Genomic DNA, 17,582 nt, shown 5'->3' on the forward strand with positions numbered 1-17,582 from the left:
TGAATGCTTCTACTTCCTCAAATCACTCTCTACTCAGCAACACACTACAGTCCAGTGAGTTGCAAACATCTGTCTGAGGGGGCCTCCAGATTGTCACTATTGTCCAGGAGGCACACAAATAGCGATTTAGGTTTGCATAATTAAAGAAGATTAAAGTCATTTGTCACTCTGATGGAACAAATTCCCTTAGAAAAGAAGAATAGGAATAGGAATAGGAATAGGAATAGGAATAGGAAGAAGGAGGAGGAGGAGGAGGAGGAGGAGGAGGAGGAGGAGGAGACATAGTAGTCAGAAAAGTGACAGTAAAATGTGCTGAATGGGTGTGGAATGAACAAAGGAATGGTTAACAGGAAGCAAGCAGCTCAGGATGAATGCTTAGTGTCATATAACTACCTCACAAACAAATCAGAATGAATGCCCAGTGAAGACTGGGTGCAAGTCATTTCCAGATGACCTGTTTATTGGTGATTCATCCTGATTTGTTTGCAGGGAGATTCAACAATGGCAGATTTAGGGGAGTGCAACCGGTTCGGCTACACTGGAAGCAGAGTCTTGCCAGGGGTGGCACAATTATTATTTAGAATGGAGATCAAGAAGTGCAGAGGCCCCAAATTTTGGTGTTGCACAGGGCCCCACTAAAATTTGAGACCCCAAGGTCTACTACTGGATTCAGTTACTGGGATTGTTGCCCAATAGCTCTAAATCAGTCTTAATTGCACAAACTGGATTTGCTAGTATGTGACTGAATCCCACCTGAAAATAGCTGCAGTCTGGAAGAGCCCACTGTCTGATTTCTAGGGATGGGAGAAAATGTCAATTTCTGTTCCTCTCTGTTTCTCACTTTTCCACCCTTAAGTTCAGTTCTCCACATGTCCACATCCGTTTTTGAATTTCTTAAGGTCCTCGTGAAAATTCATCAGCATTTTAGTATGAATTTCTCCTAATATGCACACTTTTTGTATGCGACTTTGCCTAATATACACATTTTAGCAAGACAGTTTTCCCAAACATGTTTGTGTGTTATTTTCACTAATGCATACATTCGTGTGCACATTTTACACCAGTGTGTGCATTTTTGTACACATTACTTGGCTGGAGATTGCACTGCAAAATTTGGAGACGTGCGAATTTCAAAGGATGGCTGTGTTTCAGTTCAGATTTCCTTTCTGAAATTGCAAATTAGGTAAGGTTGCCTTTAAATGCTAACAGAATCAAATTTCTCTCTCCCCCCCCCCCCAATCTCTACAAACCTGCACATAATTTTTTGTTCAAGGAGATCAAGGGGTGAATGCTCAATAAACATCTGAAGGAGCCCTTTGTCTTTCAAACCTTACCTTCACAGGTCTTTTTTCTTTCTTTTTTACTCTCTTAGGTAGTGAATCCCAAAAAGAAAATGAAGAAAAAGAAATACAATAACTCAGGAACAGTGAGTAACATTGTTTTAATGTTGGCTTTATGTCACTAAAAAAAAAGCTGAACAGTTTTAGGCTTCCCCTGAAGAACCCTGGGAAATGCTATTTGTTAAGGAGAGTTGCTTAGAGTTCCCGCACAGAGCTACAATTCCCAGAGTTCTCTGGGAAGAGGGGTTGATTGCTAAAGTACTCTGGGAATTGTAGCTTTGTGTGGGAAATAGGCGCCTCCTAACAACCCTCACAACTGTTAACAAACTACAGTTCTCAGGATTATTTGGAGAAAGCTATGATTGTTAAAGTGGTATCATAGCCCATTAAATATAGATTGTGGGTGGGGCCTCTTGTGTCCTGGCTATGTTTGTTGCGAACATATCACATATCTTTAGGCGCCAAGCAAAAACATGTCTCTTCTCCCAGGTCTTTGGCTAAATAAACAGTCTATGGCCTTTTAAACTGTGGTGGGTATCGCTTTTGTTTGTCACCATGTTATATATTTTTGTGTTTTTATATTGTAAACCTCCCTGTGCTCCTCGGATGAAGGGTGGTATAGAAATCTAATTACAGTCATACTTCATGTTACGTTCTTTCAGGTTTTGTCCCACAGCGACCCGGAAGTATCGGAAAGGGTTACTTCCGGGTTTTGCCGCTCAAACATGCGCAGGCACACAAAAGGACGTCACGCGTGTGCACAGAAGCAGGGAATTGCAACCCGCACGTGCGCAGACGCGCCCCTGCGGGTTGCGCTCTTTTCATGTTGCGAACGGGCCTCCGGAACGGATCCTGTTCGCAACCAGAGATATCACTGTAATAAATAATACCTTATTCACACCCGTTCTCTGCCTAAGAGCAGGGCCAGCCCCACCCATTGGGAAGGGTCGTAGCTCAGTTGTGGAGCACATGCTTAAAATACAGAAGGCCCCAAGTTCCAGGGCTGACCCAAGATATTGCTGCCTGAGGCAGCAAGATGACACTTCCCTCTCTCATTCTATGTATAGAAACTGTGTACAAGATTAGCAAGAGACTCCTAATGGCAAGGCTGTGGGTTCGAGTCCCATGTTGGGCAAAAGATTCCTGCATTGCAGGGGGTTGGGCTCGATGTTCCTTGTGGCCCCTTCCAGCTCTATGATTCTATGATAGTTAAATCTTATTGAAACACTGATTATAAGAAAGCACCCTCCACCACACTTGAGAGCAGCAAGCTAGCTTAGGGCCCACAGATCAGGCCACGAGGCACACACAACTCTGACCTCCAACACCTCACTTCTACCACTCACAGCCTCCCAAGATCTGCTGCCTGAGGCAGCTGTCTCACTCTGCCTAACTGCAGAGCCAACTCTGCCAGGTTTAGTCTTTGGCATCTCCAGCTTAAACCAAGAAAGAGTCCTGTTCAAAAACCTGGAGAGCCCCTGCAATTCAACCTAGATAATACTGAGCAAGATGGACCAACAGTCTGACTTTGTGCAAGTCAGTTTTCCACACCCAACATCCTCTGCCTAGTATGTAACGCACCAGCTTACTATAGCAACTGTGGGACAGGAAACAGGCAGGAGAGAGAGCCTATGGTTTCCCAATTCAGCATCAGCACACTTTTAAAGTTGTGAAACAATTCTCCAAGTTGTGATCTGGCAACTTTATAAAAACGGGATTTGTTCTCCCTGAATTTAAGAAATTGATTTCCCATGGCAAAGGGTGGTGAACGTTGGTTTCAAAATTTTGAAAATAAGGCTACAGAATCCTCCTGGAAATGGGAGTTGTTTGGGGCTGGAAAAATCAAGGCACTAATGATGTGGCCCCATGCTCACCAGTATCACCCTCACCAGTATCACCCTCCTGCCTGTAACTACTTCGTTGTTTCCTGTATAACAGCATCCCCATTTCTCTACTTTCAAGGTGACGTTGCTCTCGTTTGCTACAGAATCAGAGCACACGTTTCTAGACTATATCAAAGGAGGGTGAGTAGATTCTCTTTCTGCACACATTGGGTGTTTGGGAGGGGATACGTGCAAGCAGAGGGCCACTGTTTCTACGCTGAACAAAACCGAGTGTCTTCAAGAGGAGTGTCAGGTCTGAGTGTCCTGTTTCACTCTAGAGATGCTGTACCCACAGGATGTAAAACTATTTGCATACAGCAGACTGGGGATGAGGGAGAGATTCAATTCAGTTTGCATTTGAAGGTGAATGTATCAAATTTGCACTTTCTGAAACCATAGGCAAATGGAAACGCGGCTATCTTTTATAATTTGCACTTCTCCAAATGCTGTGGTGCAGTTCTCCAGCCAAGCAATATTTACAAAAATAATAATAAATGCCTATATTCAGAGCTAGTGTGCATAAAAAGCAATACACTAGTGAAAATAACATACAGAAATGGATTATATTAGGGGGGGGGTCTGCTTGCAAAAATGTGTATGCTAGCCATCACTGCACATACAATGTGTTTATTACGAGAAATTGTCATAAACAATTAGTGATGAATTTTTGAGTGTGTGTTTTTTATGAAAAAACCTCAAATTGTTGCAGAAACATGGTGAACCAAATTTTAGATAGCAAAAATGAGATGCTGAGAGAACTGAAATTGACATGTCCTTCTATTCCTACTGAAGACAGAACACTATGTGTTATTCGGGATCTTTAATGTCATGATAAATTTTTTAGATTTTCAGAACACATACTCTCGGTTTTGAGCTGTGAATTTTTAAAGTGAATTCAAATTTCTATCTCAGAAGTGTTTCCGTTAGAATCAAAGTACCCAGCAAATTGTACAAGCAGAGCAATCCTGAGCATGTCTACCACTAAGCAAGCCCTACCAACTTCAGTGGAGCTTTACTCCCAAGTAACAATGTATAGGATTGTAGCCTAACAAAATTTAATATATGTCTGTTCTTTCTGAGGAAGAAAAGCTCATGTAATAAAAAAAAATACACTTCTTTGGACTATTTGGTGCTCAAAAGCAGAGAAATTATATTTGAATTCCCCAAACCACTTTTTGACTAAAACACAAGTCTTGCTGCTGATACCCAAACGTAGTGTACACAAACTGAAAACAGATTTTTAGCTGTTGATTTATTTCCACGCGTAAATTTCTCCCAATGTAACCTGTTTCAATGGGCTGTAGTGAGGTCAAAATGGAGGATAAACAATGTACACAACCCTTAGTGACTTGGTGGAAAGGCAAAATAGAAGTGGTATAAAGAACTATAGCTCCTCCTTCCCATGAAAAATAAATTAAATTGAGAGATTGCAACTAACACAAGCGAGCTTCACCGCAGTGAGGTTCAGTTCTCCTCAGTTCTAGACTGACACTCTAAGCACTACAAAAAGCAGGCTCTCTGAGCCATCATAGTGACATCTTCTTCTGTAACAGCAGTGTGAACTTTTAGTCTCATCCCAGTAAAGGTAAATAACCCTTCTATAAGCAGGTGCATTTTATATTCTCATGAGATTAGGTGGAAACTTCTAGGGATTTGACCAAAGGAAAGTGCACAGCCTGCAGAGCCAGGAAGTATATAAAATGCATCACAAAGTTCCACTGATGGAGTCTTTGCTAACAGATAAAATTCAACTGATCTCCCAAAAGAAATATGTTAATCTCCTGGGATGACAACCTTCTATGGGGGAAACAGAGTGGCCTGTAATAGAGAAACCAAAGCACATCAAAAATAAAGTCAACTGCTGCCGAAATCCCATAATGGAGAAGATGAAAGATGGTTAACAATATCAGTGTGCTGGGAGGGAAGGTATCTGTACTTGGGAAGATGCATGAGGAAGAAAAACAGAGTCAGCCACCCATTACCTAAACATGTTGGTAGTCTGGAAACTTGCTACAAATAAGAAGGGCATCCTGGTCTGGAAAAGACCTTTAAGACACAAGCAACTAAAGAGTAGAAGGCATGGCTGATGATTAGATCAGCAGAGATTGGGTCAGTACTATTTTCTGATTTCATCTTAGAGGATAGAGCCAAACTACTTACCATCTTACACCAAAAGCGGCTGCTTGATGTAGGCCTCTCAGAATGAAAAGAAAAGAAAAGAAAAATCTCGAACCAATTTTACAGCACTGTCAGACTCCTGGTGACCGTCTGTCCTGTTAACAATTCTGTTTGCCCATCCCTGACAAGTTCCCACATATTTTGAGTATTAGGGATTATGGTTTCCAGGCAGGGCCGAGCACTGGTTTCTATTTAGAAATTAGGCACTGGACGTGATGCTCGCCTTCAGATATGGGCATTTGTGTTGGCTTTGCCTGTTCCAGCCACCCCAGAGTTACACTAGTTCAGCATCCTCCTCGTGCGAGAAAGCAACACTGTCCGGTCACAAAAGATTCTGCCAGAGATCAATTTGCTCCTCTTGAGTGGCAACAGACTCTCGGAATCAATACAAGTTCATTCAGAGCACTTAACAACAATCAGGTTGTTAAGCCTTTATTGTTCAGCCTTTATTAACTTGTCAGAAGAATTCCTAAAAGAACAAGATTTAGATTTGATTAAAAAAGGAAAAAAAGCTTTAAGGTCACAGAGATTTCTACAGTTTATTCTGTAACGAAGCAGAGTCAGAATTGTTCATCAGCAAGCAAACACACGTTCCTTGAATTACAGAGCATGGCATTCCCATCCGTTGAAGGCCAGAGCTCTATTACCTCTCCCAAACAAGGAATTAAATGTATTTCCTCTCATAACATTTTTATGGGCCGGAATTCCATCAATTTCATCTCAAAATAAGGTATTTAATTATGCACCAGTTTAATAGCTTGTTAATTATTCCTTTCCTTTCTTGAGTTATCTGCCCTCTCACTTAGTGGGGGTGAACTGGGATTCCCAACAGGACTATTTTACCAAGCTTGTTTCATATATATATATTTATGATTTTTATATACATTGCAGTAGTAGTTTAACAGTAAATCAAACATTTCAAAACTCGACTTCCTCCTCTTTCTGCAGTTCATTAATTTTTTTATCATAATTCCCTACATATATAAAGTTATATTAAATCCTTCTTTTATTAATCTATATTTTAAAAACTGCAGGTTATTACAATAGTCCTGCCAGTGTTTTTATCTGTTTGCAATTTGAGTGTAAATATTCAATATATTTTCATTCCTTTATAAAAAGTTTGTTATCCTAGTTTTTTATTCTTCTGGTAAGTTTTGCCATTTCTGCATGATCCATAAATTAAGCTTGTTTCATTCACAGACTGGTGCTGGAGAGCCATTAGCCAGCTAGGCAAAGATTCATTTTCTTTATTACCTCTTTTGCAATACTTTAATGATATATTTTTTTTATTAGTATTGAATTTACACTTAGGTCCAGCAATATGTCTATCAATACCTGTGAGAAAGGTTCAGAGGTAATTATGCAGAGAAACAGTGGGAGGAGTTGCCTTCAAGTCCTGCTTTTGGACTTCCCAGTAGCTTCCTAACAGACAATGTAGGAAACATGACGATGGACAACATGGAGCCTTGCAAAAGCTGGGTTCTTATGTCCCTGAATTCTTATCCTCAAATCTCCAAGGAAATACCATACCATTGCCATTTAACTCCAACCTTCTTAATCACACACACACACCCTTTTATGCCCCTGTTGCCTGTATGTGTGTGTGCCTGTGTGTATATAGTGGCAGATGAGGATCACGCTCCATGTATCTGCACTAGTTCTGGTACCCCAATGGATCTCAGCAGCAAAACAAAAAGTCCTTTCCCACTGGCCTTGTCTCTGCCTATCTAACCAGAAGTTAAAAATGTTATCTTCCATTGACAGCCGCATTCTTTCATTACGGTGGTTGCACAACATCTGAAGGAAGGGTCTGTCATGGGAGCAGCTGATATTGACTGAGGGTAGGAGATGACAGGCTTGGAATCTCATCTGAGAAGGCTGCCAGAGAAATGTCTGCAGGCAGCTTTTTCAATCATCCCTTTTATCAGCACTAATGTTAGCTGTCTTCTAAACCACTGTTCTTCATCCACTGGGATGGAGCCCAGAAATGGGACTTGCTTCATACCAGTCCTAGTAAGACAATGAAAACATAATGTATAACTGATGTGCTGTGCTGTTAGCAATGCCACTTGGCACAGTCACCTGATATTTATAACTATTGGTTTATCATCAGTTATTGAAGACAGTGTAATGCAGCAACAGTTGAATCCTAATCTGGCAACTCTGTACACCATGGGTAGGCAAACTAAGGCCCCGGGGGCCAGATCCAGCCCAATCACCTTCTAAATTCGGCCTGCAAACGGTCAGGGAATCAATGTGTTTTTACATGAGTAGAATGTGTGCTTTTATTTAAATGCATCTCTGGGTTATTTGTGGGGCATAGGAATTCATTAATTTCCCCAAAAAAATATAGTCCAGCCCCCCCACAAGGTTTGAGGGACAGTGGACCGGCCCCCTGCTGAAAAAGTCTGCTGACCTTCTGTACCCCATGGGCCAGCAACATGGCAGCCACAGGTACAGAGGTGTCAACAAAGGTTTTCCCTGGCGACCATCCCCACCTGCCTTCCACAACAAAATGAGCTTGAAAGAAGCCTTCTTTAACCAATAGAACAGTTACTTCAAGCCTATGTGGAATCCAAAGAAGGTTACATTGGGGAAAGGAGAGGTGTGGTGCCCACAACAACATATCCATTTTGCAAATGTGTCCATGCCCCCACCTCAAAAAAAGGTTGGTGACCCCAGGTGAATACACTTAGGAGCCTAAAGCCCCATAGTACTCAGTTCCAGGGGCATACCTAGGGGTTGGTGAGTTTGGCACCCAGCAATGGCACAGGGCCAGGGGCCCTCCTAAATCACACCTTTCCACTCTGGCCCTGAGTAGCTAAGAGCCTGCCTGCCCATCTGCATGTTCCCTGGGCTGCTCCTCCACTGCTCTGGGCAGCTGGGCACGTCTCCTCGCCTAGAGTGCAAGGGTCAGGAGGTGCCAATACAGCTCCTTGCCAAGGGCACAAGGGAGCCTAGGTACACCTCCGCTCAGTTCTGTGTTGATGTATGGGGATTTGGGCTACAGGTTCCTTAACAGTGAGCCATCACCCGGAAAAGAAGAATTTCATCTTTTTCAGCGTTATGCTGTGCCTCTGAAGAAGATAAAGTGGCTGGGCTGTGGTGCGTACTGCATTCATGCCCTAGTTTTCAAATAGGCTCTGGGGAATCATTGAATTAAAAGAAAGATGTTACAAGGAAGCCTCTCAGCCTACTGACATCCTGCAATGAAAAGCAGCATGTTTGGTCTGTGTATTAATTGGGGGTGTTTTACCAACCCTCCCTTTTCATATGTCAAGAGCAACGGCGCTCTAGCCAAGGTCCACTGGCTCAGGCAGAGGACTTGGAGAGTTCAGTTTTGTTTAACCTTGGTCAAGTCAATGAGAACCCAGGCAACCCAGTTTGCCTGATTATGATTTTGTGGTCTATCATTTGGGGTATAAAATGTGTGTTATGATGCCAGCTGAAAAGATAGCAGGATTTGGTCAAATTGGCCTAATTAGCCAAAAACTATCCAGCAATGGTATAGGGAGACGGGTGGCGCTGTGGGTTAAACCACAGAGCCTAGGACTTGCTGATCAGAAGGTTGCGGTTCGAATCCCCACGATGGGGTGAGCTCCCATTCCTCAGTCCCTGCTCCTGCCAACCTAGCAGTTCGAAAGCATATCAAAGTGCAAGTAGATAAATAGGTACTGCTCCGATGGGAAGGTAAATGGCGTTTCCGTGCGCTGCTCTGGTTCGCCAGAGTGGCTTAGTCATGCTGACCACATGACCTGGAAGCTGTATGCTGGCTCCCTTGGCCAATAAAGCGAGATGAGTGCCGCAACCCCAGAGTTGGTCACGACTGAACCTAATGGTCAGGGATCCCTTTACCTTTACCTTTATCCAGCAATGATAGCTTTACTCACAGCTTCAGAAGTTTCTAGGACTTGGAGCTGTTGCAGTTGGGAGAAAGGGAAGCAGCTGAGAAATGTGCAATCCTCTTACTCTGGGTGGCCTAGAAGAATCGAGGCTCCACATCTTAAAAATTCCTATTTGGCTTCTGCTGAACTGATAAAATGGAAGTGTAGAGAACAACTTGCCATGCAATTAGCTCCTCTGTTTCCCCCTGGAAAGATGGGATTATGTATGAAGAATCAGACTTCTGTTTTTCAACCTGAACGGTAGTAAAGTCAAAGGGTTCGGGAGCAATCCCAAGCAGATATAGTTATGGGGGGGTGCTGGATGAATCCCCCAGGTGCCAATAAGTGGATGCTGACTTTCTTTGCCTGCTGCATTCCTCCCCATAGCCTTTCTCCCCACTATCTAGCTCTAGCTAGGCTCCAATATTATAAATTAACCCAGCTATGGAAAAAACTGAGGGTGGGAGGGTTAGGAGGAATAGAAAGAGGATGGATGGTTCAGCACCCCCATCCCTATAATGATACTGTTATAATAATGTTTTGTGGTGATGACACATTTCCAAAGGCAAGAGCCTGCTGCTCTCACATATAGTTGAGAAACCACATGTTGGCACAGATTCCTGCAAAGAAACATGTTTGACACCACATGGCAGTGTCAAACATGTTTCTTCTCAGGAATCTGTACCAACATGCAGGAACTCTTTTAACACCCAGTCTTGTGTATGTTTACTCAGAAGTAAGCCCCCACTATGTCCAGCAGGCTTTGCTCTCCAGTACTGTGCAAAAAGCTAAACATTGTCTACGTAGGCTGTTGAGGATCCCAAGGAATATGGTGCCACTATCTGTTGTGTGTGCCTGTTATGTAGGTTGAATCCAGTATTAGTTCTGTTCAGAGTAGACCCATTTATACTGATGGGCAATACTAACTTTGGTATATTAATTCCAGGGATTCTTCTCTGAGTGGAACTTAGTTGGTTAAAACCTTGTGATTTTACTTTTGAACTGTTTTGCTGTTTTAATAAAGAACTTTGTCCTGGTTGCCTTTGGGGACCCCCCCCTCCAACCTGACAGTGTGAGGTATTAGTTAGAATCCGTGAATAAAATAAATAATATAGAAACATTGGTTGCTCACAAAGTATCTGCCAATTGCTGTGGCCAAGTGTGTATAGAAGGCACATGACAGCATAACCCGTCTTTTTGCATCTTCTCTCAACTCTAAAGAGAGAGATTCAAAAACTGAATCCAACTCTGAATGATTACAAAACGCAAGGTTTGTGGGAGACAGATGGAAAGAGAAAGGAGCCAGGAAAGAGATGGATAAGTGGTGTTCTAGACATTCACTTGGGTTGGTCATTCCACTCAAAGGTTCTGAGCTAATCAAAATGCTTATAGATTTATCAGTCTGACTAAGTAATGTGATGTGACATTTTTTCAGGACGCAGATCAATTTCACAGTGGCCATTGACTTCACAGCTTCCAATGGTAAGTTTTTTACAGCAGATGTCTCGCAGAGCTGCTTGTTAAGTTTTTGTTCACTTGATTTCCCAATGTTTAAATAATTCTTTTTGGAGAGGCACGTATTTATTGAAGTTGTTAAATCTACAGTGCAATCTACAGGCATGTTTTCTCAAAAATGTTCATTGCATTCAATTGTACATCTGCGTAGGACTGTAGCCTAGAGGCATAATACCATATGTGCCTAGTCAGAAATAAGTTATATCACTTTTGCTGCAGTTTACCTCTGAGTAAGTGTGTTGTATCTTCAACCTTGGAAGGTGGGATACGTCTTAGGAGCATCCTCTGTTCCTAAGGCTTCATGCAGACCTCATGAATGCCACACTACAGCCTACCAGACAGTGAAGCAACTACTATTCATTCTCTCTCTCTCTCTCTTTGGCAGGAAATCCGTCTCAGTCTACTTCCCTTCACTACATGAATCCATACCAGCTCAATGCCTATGCAATGGCACTGAAGGCTGTTGGCGAGATAATCCAGGACTATGACAGTGACAAAATGTTCCCAGCACTTGGGTTTGGAGCCAAAATTCCTCCGGATGGGCGTGTGTCTCATGAGTTCCCCTTGGTATTGACAACCTTCCTTGGAATCAGCACTCAGAAACAGCTTCTTATACTTTGCCTCAAATTGAATCCAGTGGCAGGCAAACGGGACCCATCTGCCAACATTCCCTGATGAAGGAAAAATCCCCATGTTCTCCTTCAGCAGAAACTTTTCACCAATAGCAGAATCCTTAAATCTTTTAGACTAAAATCCTATACACATTTGCTTGGGAGCAAGCCTCATTAAACATAGTAGGACGTACTCCTGAGCAAACATGAATAAGTTTGCACTATACACCTTTGCTTTCTCATGTGATGGTCTCATCCTTGAAGGCTTACCTGGCAAGGAACATCTGAGAGTCCTGGGGCTGACTTAGATAAGTTTGGGGCTGGTTTCTTTGTCTCTCTTTGAAAAGTTGACATGAGCTTCAGATGCAAAGAAGAACCATCATTTTCATTGCTGTTGCTGTCCCTCTAAATCCCAAGAGGCAGCTCCCTTTGCATCAGCGTAATATCTGATTGGTGACATTTACTGCACTCCCATAGCTAGCAGATCCTCTAGCCAATGTATTGATCTCTGCCGATGGTCGTCCATCAGCTGAGCCAAACACTGAGAATGGGGTGGACAGTGGTGGAGAAAGGGGGATGCAGTGGGGGGCAGTCCGCCCTGGGTGTCATCCCAGGGGTGTGACAAAATCCCCCCCCCCCGGGCATATCGCTGCCCCACTAATTGCCCCCCCTGGGCGGATCACCCAGCCCCGTGGGCAGATCGCCCCACCCCCTGGATGGATTGCCCTGCCCCCAGGTGCACAGCATGTGCGCCACTCCACGTGCCCGAACGGCTAGCTCCGCCGCTGGGGTGGGGAATCCCAAAAGGGCCAGGAATCAGCCACTCTGCCTGGGGAACTTTCACCCTAATTGTCTCTCCCTTTCTCTCCTGCAGAATGGCAATGTTGACAATCCTCATTGTAGTGGAATAGAAGGTATCCTTGAAGCCTATCACCAGAGCCTCAAGACCGTCCAGCTCTATGGTCCAACTAACTTTGCACCGGTGGTTAACCATGTGGCTAGGTATGTCTCATCAGTGCAAGGTATCGTCACAAAGCATGACAAATGCTAGCTGTGGTTGGAAATGACTCGCAGGTACTGAGAATGCAACTCCTATGCTTATGGGCATATTTGGATGGCTGATGACGTTCTGGTAGCTTCTTACAAACCATGAAGCGAGATAACCAGCATAGCCTAATGAAAATGTGGGTTGGTAAAATTCTCCTTACTTCATACCCATGCTATTTTAAACATCCTTTTCAATTCATTATATATGATTTGCCAGTAAGCTTTAACCTTACTACAAGACCATATGTCTTTCAGAATGTGGAGTGTTTAGTTCAGAATTCAGACCACCCTGACAACACTCCTGCCTCTGTTCCTAAATTCTCATGATCTCCTCCCAAATCTCAGGTACGCTGCAGCTGTGCAGGACGGTTCCCAGTATTTCGTTTTGCTCATCATCACTGATGGCGTGATATCGGACATGGCCCAGACAAAAGAAGCTATTGTCAACGTGAGTAGCACAGGTTGGGAGTGTTGTCCCAGGAGTTAAGATCTGCCAACAAACAAAAGTGTAACTGCACCTGCCAGGATGGGGGGGGGGGTAAAATAGTTTCAGGTAGGCAATGTAATATGCTAGAGAGTTAGGATCCTGGGATTTCAAGCCGGGGGGCGGGCGGGGGCGGAGGGAGCATGTAGCCACAGCACAGATCCTTTCCCACTGCAAAAAGGTCAAACATTCACTAGCCTCACAGGAACTCCACATAGGAGCACTAAATAGTATTAAAAATATATATATGCTGTTCCTTCTTTATCTTGTGGCCATTTTCTGCCCTCATGTTAACAACATGACTGATACAGCACTTCTAATCAGATTTAGAACTCGCATAGTAACTTAATTAGTAACCCCTGCACAAGCCTGTAAAGTAGACCCACATTTTAAAGGTGAGGATGACCAAATCAAGCAGCAAGCCTAAAGCCTGGGTCTTTCCAACTCACTCTTTTAACCACTGTGTGCCATCCTCTGTTATCTCCTGCCTGATCAAAACAGCTGATGAAAGATTAAGGGTGAGAGAAGATGACTTGCCCAAGGCTAATTTGCCCATTGCTCAGGCAGGCTTTGAACTCAGGCCTCCCAGGCAACTTTGGGTATCAGCTGGACCACATGAACTCACAGCAGCGTCCTATTTGCACCATAATTGCTTTAAGCACCCAATCACTTCTCTGGGCGATTTTCCTTTTATCTCCTCCTACCCATGCAGCCATTTTGACACTTCCATGTGCTGTGTTGTGGATGAGGGGTGCTCATTATTAAACTGTTCCAGCCCGGCCAGAGATCAGCCCCAGCAAAGAACACACTGATGATTACACCGTCTGCGTTTTTAACAGCTAAATACAATCAGTGATTGCTGATGGGGAAGAGAAGGAAGCTTGATAATTGGATAAAAAGAGTGTGTGTGTGTGTGTGTGTGTGTGTGTGTGTGTGTGTGTGTGTGTGTGTGTGTTAACAACAACAACAACAAAAGAGTTCCTGAAGGTGTTTGGCAGGCAAGCAGAATGGAAAGCACAAAGCGTATCACTGTGATTTCTTTAAATAACACAATGGCAAAGCCCATTAGCAAGCAGGAGAGCATTAGGGTCAGGGAGAGGTCTCAGAAAGGGTTGTTTCTATAAGCAAACAGAAGGGCTTAGCCTATTAAAATTGGAAGAGGCGGCTAAATAAATTGGGTGAATCTGCTCCCTTTTTCTATGGAAGCAGCAGTTCCTTGATAAATCAGTTGTGACAATGGGTTAATTCTGATTCCATGACTATGTTAGTTTAGCACCGTGGAGTGTGAATTGGCTCCCGCCCCATCTCCCCCATGGCAATATTCTCAAAATATTTTGCTACCCATATAAGGACGAAGTGGCATTTTGTGCTTTTTAAAAGGTCCAAAGTCTGCACGTATAAAGTGTGATCAGAGTTAAATATACAAATATGCTGCAAAGGAGTGGGGGTAGGGCTAGACTGGCAATATGCCATTACAACCAGCAGCAAACTTAGCAATGCATTTAAAAAGACAAATCCCTCTTCATTGTTCATACGGAATATGGGGAGCGGGGGAACTCAAAGACCAAGTTCTGCTCCCCCTGGTGTAGTTATTGTGGCGATCACACAGGGTCACAGGACGTTTCACCGTCTATTGATCCCTGTGCCACCACTTTATTTCTCGCTGCCACTACCCAGGCCCTACCTGGTACAATACTGAGTCCAATCAGGGTTAAATTGGAACATAAACTTCTATTTATTGCAGTTTAACAAGCGTTTGGTTTCATAAACGGTCTCAATTACAATCATTGGGTGCCTATCCAGACCTATAACTTCTGCTGCCGCTCTCACTCACTAAACCACCTCTCAGATTTTACTTGTCTTCCCAGCTCCTAACTGTTCCTGAGTCAGCTTATTTCGCTACACTAACTCAACCTCCCCACAGACTCTATCCCAATTCACTCCCACTCCAACCAACCTCCCAACGAACTCTCCCCTTCACCCCTCCTAGAGCTGGTTTTATAGTCCCTCTGACTCCACCCTCCTGGGTTCTGATTGGGTAACCTGTTTAACTATTTCACCTCCAGCACTCTCATATGTTAACATCACAGTTATCACAAAAACTGGTTTTTGTGAATCGCACATGAGGATCGTGTTCTCAATATGGCTAAGAGTTGCACTGCCATGGCTTGCTGGACACCCCACTACTCAAGTTCCACATGTGAACATGTCATTGGGCATTTGAAATTCCACCAGTCATTATATAAATCAGATGTGGGAAAACCTTTTCCCCTCCAGATGTCACTTAACTACAACTCCCTGCATTCTTGGCCATTGGCCATGCTTGCTTGGACTGATAGAAGTTCTAGCTCAGCAGCATCTTTAGGGCCAAAGGTTCTCCTGCGTGATACAAATGAATAACTATAAAATTATTACACATATGTCTTTAAAAGGCCTAGATCACCATAATCTTCCACTTATAATTAGGACTGGCTTTGGTTCTAGCTTTCTTATATTTCTGTGCCAAAGGCAAGCAACAGCTGCTCTGTTCCCACTTCCCAATATTATTTACCTTTAATGCAAATATTCATAACCAAGCAGTGCTAAAGCTAGCCCAGGGGTAGGGAATCTGGGACTTCCCAGATGTTGTTGCATCCCTGACCACTGGCTGTGCTTGCAACAGACTCCCCATCCCATCTCTGCCCCACACAATCTATGTCCTGATTTCTGACACATCACTTTGCAGCTTTCTGTTTTGAATTCACACTCTTGTTTTCTCTCTTCCTCTCCTTCCCATATCAACCCCAACCCCCTGCCACACTCATCTTCCTTCCTTCTTTCCTGTTGACTCTCAGGCTGCCAAGCTTCCTATGTCCATAATCATTGTAGGAGTTGGACAGGCTGAATTTGACGGTAAGAACTTTTGTGCAAACAGTCATGAAATATGATGACTTTCAAATGCTTTGGCTGAAAGGCTGAATCCTATGCTCCTGCTACAATGGCAGCTGCTATCCCAGAGGCCAGTATGAGATACCATATTTTTCGCTCTATAAGATGCACCAGACCATAAGACACACCTAGTTTTTGGAGGAGGACAACAAGGAAAAAAATGTTCTGAATCTCAGAAGCCAGAACAACAAGAGGGACCACTGCACAGCGAAAGCAGTGATCCTTCTTGCTGTTCTGGCTTCTGGGATAGCTGTGCAGCCTGCATTCGCTCCATAAGACGCACACACATTTCCCCTTACTTTTTAGGAGGGAAAAGGTGAGTCTTATAGAGCAAAAAATACGGTAGTTGCGATCTATGCTTAGCCAGCAGCAAAACCAACAGAACCATGTCCAGCAATAGGCACTAATATAGCAGTGCTGACAGAAAGACCCATATCAACTCTGGTATCGCCCACCCACTGCAGCTTTGGATACTAGCGGTGACACTGGATTAGCCATTCTCAGAAAGCAGAAAAACATATATTGTAAATAATACATTGATACCATCCAACCAGATCCTTATCTCCCCCATCTGGCTGAGTTTGGCTGGTGAGTGGGGCCACACACCTGTCAGTCACCTGACATCAGTTAATCCAATTTTGCCCACATGGTTTGGAATCAAGCCATGCAGGCAAAGGCACGGTGCTTTGCAAGCCCTGGCATGCTGCTTGCATAGTGCTGTGTGGCATATTTTGCTCTGCATGGGGGAATGACAGTGCCTGCCAACCCCCTTTAGCCCCAAATGCATCTCCACCTGCAGAGGGTAAGTGGGCATGGTGCCAGTGGCAGAGGAAGCCTCTTGAGCACCTGGGGTGGTGCACCCAGGGGCAGGGTGAATCGGCCATAGGTCGGAGGGCGTGGTGCCCTTAGTAGGGACAGAGCATGCAGTGCCCTTAGGGAAGAGCGGAACGGGGGCACCCTACAGCTGGGGGGAGGCAGCAGGCGGACATTGTGGAGCCTGCAGGCACCCGAGATGCATGGCTCTGGCGCACTGCAGGCCCTGCTGTGAGTGCCGCCTACCATTTTGCCACACCCCCAGTGGGGGCACCTGGGGTGTGCCACACCTACCGCACTCACCCTTGCTACGCCCCTGCATGGTGCTCCTTTGCAAGCAACATCCATGCAGAAAAACCACTTGAAAAGAAGGGTCTCCTTTGGGTGCAAAGGAGAGCCAGAAGAATTAACTCCACTTCTCTTGGTCAGGGGGACGTAGAGCAAAATTTCCTCCCCACCCTCCTGCTCCTGGCTGGATGCCCAACCCCAAAACTACTTTAGTTCTACAGGTGGTCCCCAGGTTAGCTCAGGGCAGGTGACCCTGATTCGGGACCCCTGCATCCATGACACGGGGCAGATAGGGGCAGCTGTGCCCTATAGTCACTATAGATTTACAAATATTCCCATAGGCATTGAATGATGCATGATTAGCCCAGTGTGATATTCAGTCGTACCTTGGAAGTTGAATAGAATCCATTCCGGAAGTCCGTTCAACTTCCAAAACATTTGGAAACCAAAGCTCAGCTTCTGATTGGCTGCAGAAGCATCCAAAAGCATGCAAAAGGCTGAAAGGCTGTATAATGAAATCAACGGGTAGAATGGTAAAGGTAAAGGTACCCCTGCCCGAACGGGCCAGTCGTGTCCGACTCTAGGGTTGTGTGCTCATCTCACTTAAGAGG

At 44.2% G+C, this 17,582-nt stretch overlaps 2 protein-coding genes across 3 annotated transcripts in view; one reads left to right on the forward strand and one right to left on the reverse strand.

The window, feature by feature from the left end:
• The window catches only part of CPNE5 (copine 5), a 129,562-nt gene that overhangs the window by 104,537 nt on the left and 7,443 nt on the right, over nt 1-17,582 (forward strand). The window contains exons 12-18 of the mRNA XM_081866438.1: nt 1,373-1,426; nt 3,303-3,364; nt 10,721-10,767; nt 11,186-11,367; nt 12,286-12,413; nt 12,804-12,906; nt 15,777-15,834. Coding sequence (XP_081722564.1) covers nt 1,373-1,426; nt 3,303-3,364; nt 10,721-10,767; nt 11,186-11,367; nt 12,286-12,413; nt 12,804-12,906; nt 15,777-15,834 — 634 coding nt within the window. The remainder of the gene's footprint in view (nt 1-1,372; nt 1,427-3,302; nt 3,365-10,720; nt 10,768-11,185; nt 11,368-12,285; nt 12,414-12,803; nt 12,907-15,776; nt 15,835-17,582) is intronic.
• Nucleotides 1-17,582, reverse strand: part of SORT1 (sortilin 1) — a 103,962-nt gene that overhangs the window by 9,280 nt on the left and 77,100 nt on the right. The gene's annotated exons all lie outside the window — the stretch shown is intronic.

Source organism: Podarcis erhardii (genome assembly GCF_964252035.2).
Source record: "Podarcis erhardii genome assembly, chromosome: 6".
In the NCBI taxonomy this organism is placed as follows: Eukaryota; Metazoa; Chordata; class Lepidosauria; order Squamata; family Lacertidae; genus Podarcis; species Podarcis erhardii.